This window comes from Akebia trifoliata, chromosome 7, assembly GCF_017979445.1.
Source record: "Akebia trifoliata isolate Shusen 1 chromosome 7, ASM1797944v1, whole genome shotgun sequence".
Classification (NCBI taxonomy): Eukaryota; Viridiplantae; Streptophyta; class Magnoliopsida; order Ranunculales; family Lardizabalaceae; genus Akebia; species Akebia trifoliata.
In genome coordinates this window covers 30329344-30334836 of record NC_141381.1, presented here as the reverse complement: position 1 = coordinate 30334836, position 5493 = coordinate 30329344, and the positions used below count along the sequence as shown (strand labels likewise).

The window sequence follows — 5493 nt, the reverse complement described above, 5'->3', positions numbered from 1 at the left end:
GTTTAAATTATGGGTATGCATAAATCCTTATATTTTTGTAAATAATAAAATATTTGTTTTTTCCTCTCAAAGAAATGATCAAATATAGGCCACAAATACATGTGCGTTTGCACATGCCACAAGCCTCATCCTTCCTCTCTCTCTCTCTCTCTCTCTCACACACACACACACTGTACAGTCTCCCCTCCCCCTCTCTCAAACACAACGGTGCAAAGGTCTTCAATCCCTCTCAATTTTAATAGATCATATTGTTTTTTATTTTCTTTGATCCTCCAATCGGACTGTAACCTTATTATTTAGCTCACGTAGGAAATTTAAAGATGTACGTCAAAGCGAAATATTGCAATTTGGTTGGTAAATGTTCAATGTTTTGTTGATCTTCTAATGCATTTGAAGCTTCTAATTCAATTTTGAGGTCTTCCCAATTCCCATACCCAACTTAATTAAATAATTGATATGTGCCTTTTGTGTATTGTGTGATTTGTTTGTCATAAAAGAAATTGATATTTGGCTCCATATTATTGTTAACCTTAAACAAGATTTTAAGAAAAAAAATTGTTTTTTATTTTATTTTAAGAAATAGAAATCACAAAAGTGTCCCGATAAACATACTCGAAATTCACTCTTTGATGTGGCATATGCATATAACCATAGATCTTTTTCTTCGGGATGCACAAGGAAAAAGATCTATGGTTCCGTACATACATCCACTCGAGTGAATTTCAAGTGGTTTTTTTTTCAAGTCAATTTATCATTAGTCATCACAAAAGTCTGTAAACATAAAATTTCGTGTTTGCAACTATTTGATATGCTAAAAAAACAGGACCATGATATAATGGGCGGCTCTATTTGCACACACCAAAATGGTTAACTGTACCCACTTCAAGTGAGTGGGTTTACTTACTTTAGTGACACGACACGTGTTTTACCTGACTCAGGCTTCTCATGTATTTGTGGCAACTTGGAAGTTTCTAATTGGTCTATGTAATCAGAGATAATTGCACACCCATAATATCAAATAGAATAATGATGAATGCACACGGTCTTGGTACGTGGCTGACATGGCAAGGGCACAGAACCACACATCTTTTTCCTTTGTATCCCGATAAAAATGATCTATGGTTCTATGCCCTTGCCTTGTCAGCAGCGTACACAACAGCGTACCAAGACCACATGCATTCATCACAACTCTATCAAATAACGTAGTAAGCCTGTAAATAACACCATAGGAAACTCCTGAGGATTTGATAACACACCAAAGAAATGGAGAGATCATATTGGGATTGTTGAACACTTGACACTTATTTGAAGTTGCATGAGATGGTCGTCACATTAACTAAAAATAGCAGGAAAGAAGATAATAGATGTGCTTGGTTTATTAACTACTGCCATCCGTGAATCATGATTATATCTCTCCATCCCAGAGTTCCTCTTCAAACTTGAAGGGCCCGTCGGCTGAGATGAAAATATCTCCAGGAAGTCCTCTACTCTGAGGTAGCTGGCTAATTTTTTTAGATTCTTCCATGCTCAATTCCCAATTAAATATCTCAAGGTTCTCTTTGATCCTCTCCTCATTGAAGCTTTTTACCAACACACCCACCCCTTGCTCATAAACCCATCTGAGACAAACCTGCACCACTACTACCAATTGATGAGCATTTTTTTTTTATTTGTCAGAAAAATTTAGCACACTAGGGAGAAGAAAAATAAATGTTAGAAACCTGAGCAAGAGTCTTTCCTATGGCTTTGGCAATCTCATTCAACACCTCACATTCCATAACTCTGTTGGTGCCCCAAATGGTTCCTTTGGCTCCCAAAGGAGAATAAGCGGTCACAACGATACCCTTTTCTTTACAGAATTCTATCAGCTTGTTCTGTCTATAAAGCGGGTTCATCTCCACCTGTTATATGTCAAAAGTTAAATTTTAGATTTATTAAAGTGCATTTTGTGATCACTTGTGAAATCTATGTCACATGAGAAGAGAAAAAATATATTTTGGAGTGTGGGTTGTTGTATCTTGGAGAGCGTATGCTTATAGAATTGTGATTCTGTAATAGGGGGAAATCTCGCTTTAGGACAGGACATTCTCACATGCCTCAACCGGTTAATCAAGTTAAATATTGTTTTTTTTCCATTTCATTCAATCCAAAATCTAAGGTTTTCTCAATCTTCTTCACTCACTTTTCATAGAAACCAATACAAATTTGATTTTTCTAAGAGTCACAACGATACCCTTTTGCCTTACAAACCAAAGCGGGTTCATGACACATTTTACTCTTATTTATGTGCTCATCAAAGAGTATTTTGTAAGTTTTAGAGTGCATTTTGTAGTCCCTTGTGAAGCCTATGTCAATAGAAAAGAGAAAAAACAGACACATTTGTTGGAAATCGGCTCACTTGATTGACAGCAGGAGGAATATTTGCGATGGCAAGAATATGTTCGAGCTTCTTGCAAGAGAAATTGCTGACTCCAATGGACTTTGTAAGGCCAAGCTCTTGGCACACTTCCATGGCTGCCCATATAGACTTGAAATCCATGGGAAGAAGCTCCTCCTTTGGTATTGGGAACTCATACTTCCCTGGTTTCGAGCTCAATGGCCAATGTATAAGATAGAGATCGAGGTAGTCCAACTGAAGTCTCCTGTAAACAAAATTTACAAGCAGAGTTTGAAAGATTTAATATGGATGGTGAATGGTTCTAAATCTCAGTTTTGCATAATGTCTTGTTCACGAACGATATCGAGATGAGATTTTTTTCTTTTTTTTCGAGATTTGTGAACCGAAAAGAGAAGAAGAAAGGCAGAACTCAGGTATGCTGAGGGTTCAGAAACTCAGTTGCCTATCTCATCTGGTAAAATTTCATTTTATGAAGTAAGGTGGATTAGAAGATGCTTATATATAATAAATACTAAAATTATTAAAAAATTAATTATTTGGTCGAAGATACAAAATGCCAGGCGATTCAATGGAGTTTAACTGACTCAAATGATGTTTTCAAAATATCTAATGAGTCATATTGACAATGATTCCCATTGAAAATCACACTCGTTCACAAATGATACCAAGATGATATTGGACGATTTTTAAAATCATGGGTACGACATCTCATTTATGAATGATACTTTGATGATTTGTGCAAGACATCTCGGTCTTGATGATTTTTAAAACCATGGTCCCAAGTCAAAACATACGCTAATGGTCATCATTATCATAAAAGCCTTATCTAAAAAATAGAGAAATTTATCAAAATAGTACAACTTTCATAATTATTTATCAAAACTATAAATGGTAGAAATGAATTCTGAAAATGGTAATTTACCATTTTCAAAATTAATATTTTTTAACAAAACAGTAAAAATAGTAAAATGTTAAATTTTTTTTATCGAAAATACTCTTTTTTATTTTACATATGCATTTACCATTTTTACCTTAATGATAAATCAAAATCCAACTAAATCTTTGGATTCTTTTTAATCTTCTCAACACTAATAAAAATCTACTCTTCGTCTTCTCCATCTTCTCAGATCTGAGACGACTGATTCATAATTTTAGTTAAAAAAAAAAAAAAAAAGGGTATTTTTAAAATAATATTTTTTGTATACTATTTTTACTAATTTGATAAAAAATATTAATTCCGAAAATGATAAATTACTGTTTTTGAAATTAATTGCTACAATTTATCGTTTTGATAAATACTGGAAATGTGGTGTATGTTTTGATAAATCTGGCTAAAATATATGTGGTCAGTTTTAATAATTCATGTTGTTCTCACTCATTTATGTTTAAAGTCAAGCCTGACCCCATGACAGATCATCTGATAGGGTCTACCATATATCTAGTAACTTCTCTAAACAGGAAAATCCTTGGGGACTTTGTTTTTCACTGTGATTCTCACTGCATTGATGTGATAGCCATAGATGTCTTTCATCGATATACGAGTAAAAAGCATCTACGATTATGTGGCCACCTCCACGTCAAAAATGTGAGAATCACAGTAAATCTTTGAGTCACCCCAGCCTTCTCTAAACAAGAATCACAAACACACCCACTCAGAGACTTGACAGAACAGCAACAATGCAATAGATCCATATTAATTGTGAGTGAGAGATGTATTGGGGTGTTACTTGAGAGTCATTTGAAGTGCAGGGAGGACTCTATCATCGTGAGCATCACTGCACCATAGCTTGGAGGTGATGAAGAGTTCGTCTCGAGATGCGATGAGCCCAAGATCAAGTGCTTCAGCTATAGCTTCCCCCAGAGGTTGCTCAGTTTGATACAGAGCAGCTGTATCAAAGTGTCTGTATCCAAGCTTGATTGCACTAAGTATTGCCAATTTTACTGATTCTGATGGTCTAAAGGGATAGGCTGCCGTGCCAAAGCCCATAATAGGCATTAAGTGCCCAGAATTCAAAGTAAAAACCTCAGGAATACTACCCATCTCTCCCTCCCTCACCCCTTTGTTCTAGTTTTTTGTTGTTGGTGTAATACTTGCTTTGTCTCCTCCTTATATAAGAAAATATTTGTTTCATCATGATAGAATATAAATAGCCAGCAATCATTCTTTCATGACTCGGAAACTCGAGTTGCATCAATGAATAACGAGACGACTCAGATGAGTCAAATAAAAATTAATCAAATTTATTGTCCATGATTACAAAATAAATACATGCCATGTTACCTCAATCCCATGTTCTTCAATCTGAAATTGGTTGATTGATCCTTGATTCACTGATGTTAATTAGATTTGCTTCGATTAGATTAATTTACTGTCAATCCCAAGGGGTTAGCCTAGTGGCAAGTCGAGCTTTGATAATTAAGCTCCTCAGGAAGAGTATGCCAAGTGTTCAAAACAACACGAAGGTATGAATTTCTTGGGACCGGTCTAGGGTCTAGTTGACCCTTAATTCAACCTTTTGCATGTAGGACTTTCCAAGGGGGTGGTGTGTGTGACTGCGAGATTAGTCCCACCCAACAAGTGGAGATACCCATGATATCAGAAAAAAAAAAACCAGCTAGAATGAATTAGGAAGGCACCTCAAAAATCCAATCAAGTTGACTCAACTGAGTTTCAAATCGACTCATCAATCATGGAAGGCACCTAGTCACACAGTGTGGGTATTCCTTATGGACCACAATACCTTGCAGTCTATCATGTAATCAAATTGACTCAGCTGAGTTTCAAATCGACTCATCAATCATTGAAGGCACCTGGTCACACAGTGTGGGTATTCCTTATGGACCACAATACCTTGCAGTCTATTATGTTGGATTTTTCTGGAGTCCAATATGGTTGGATACTTTTCTGTCCAACAAATGGATAATATAAGAAGATTAAAGCTCTTGTAAAAGAGAGATTGGTTCCACTCATCAACTCAAAAGGATGAGTTGTATAAGATTCCTTTAACTATTTAAAGATATTCGATACAACTCACAGAGATTTGATTACAGCTCATAAGGATTTGATTTCCTTATTTATCTGGAAAAAAAAAAAA

The 5493-nt window shown here is 35.5% G+C and overlaps 1 protein-coding gene across 1 annotated transcript; it reads right to left on the bottom strand.

Moving 5' to 3' along the window:
- Nucleotides 1-1243: 1243 nt before the first annotated feature.
- On the bottom strand, nucleotides 1244-4512 carry LOC147398947 (non-functional NADPH-dependent codeinone reductase 2-like). The gene is made up of 4 exons (XM_086448321.1): nucleotides 4126-4512; nucleotides 2399-2642; nucleotides 1722-1901; nucleotides 1244-1630 (listed from the first exon to the last, which is right to left on the bottom strand). Exons 1-4 carry the CDS (start codon nucleotides 4437-4439, stop codon nucleotides 1406-1408), a joined length of 963 nt encoding a protein of 320 aa, XP_086304447.1. The 5' UTR covers nucleotides 4440-4512; the 3' UTR covers nucleotides 1244-1405.
- Nucleotides 4513-5493: the final 981 nt, after the last annotated feature.

What these genes read in the sequence shown, in the direction of transcription:
- LOC147398947 (XM_086448321.1), bottom strand. Translation starts at nt 4,439, where the DNA reads ATGGGTAGTATTCCTGAGGTTTTTACTTTGAATTCTGGGCACTTAATG. An exon ending in GCACTTCAAATGACTCTCAA is followed by an intron (nt 2,643 to 4,125) that starts GTAACACCCCAA and finishes TTTTGTTTACAG; the next exon opens with GAGACTTCAGTTGGACTACC. An exon ending in TTCCTCCTGCTGTCAATCAA is followed by an intron (nt 1,902 to 2,398) that starts GTGAGCCGATTT and finishes GACATATAACAG; the next exon opens with GTGGAGATGAACCCGCTTTA.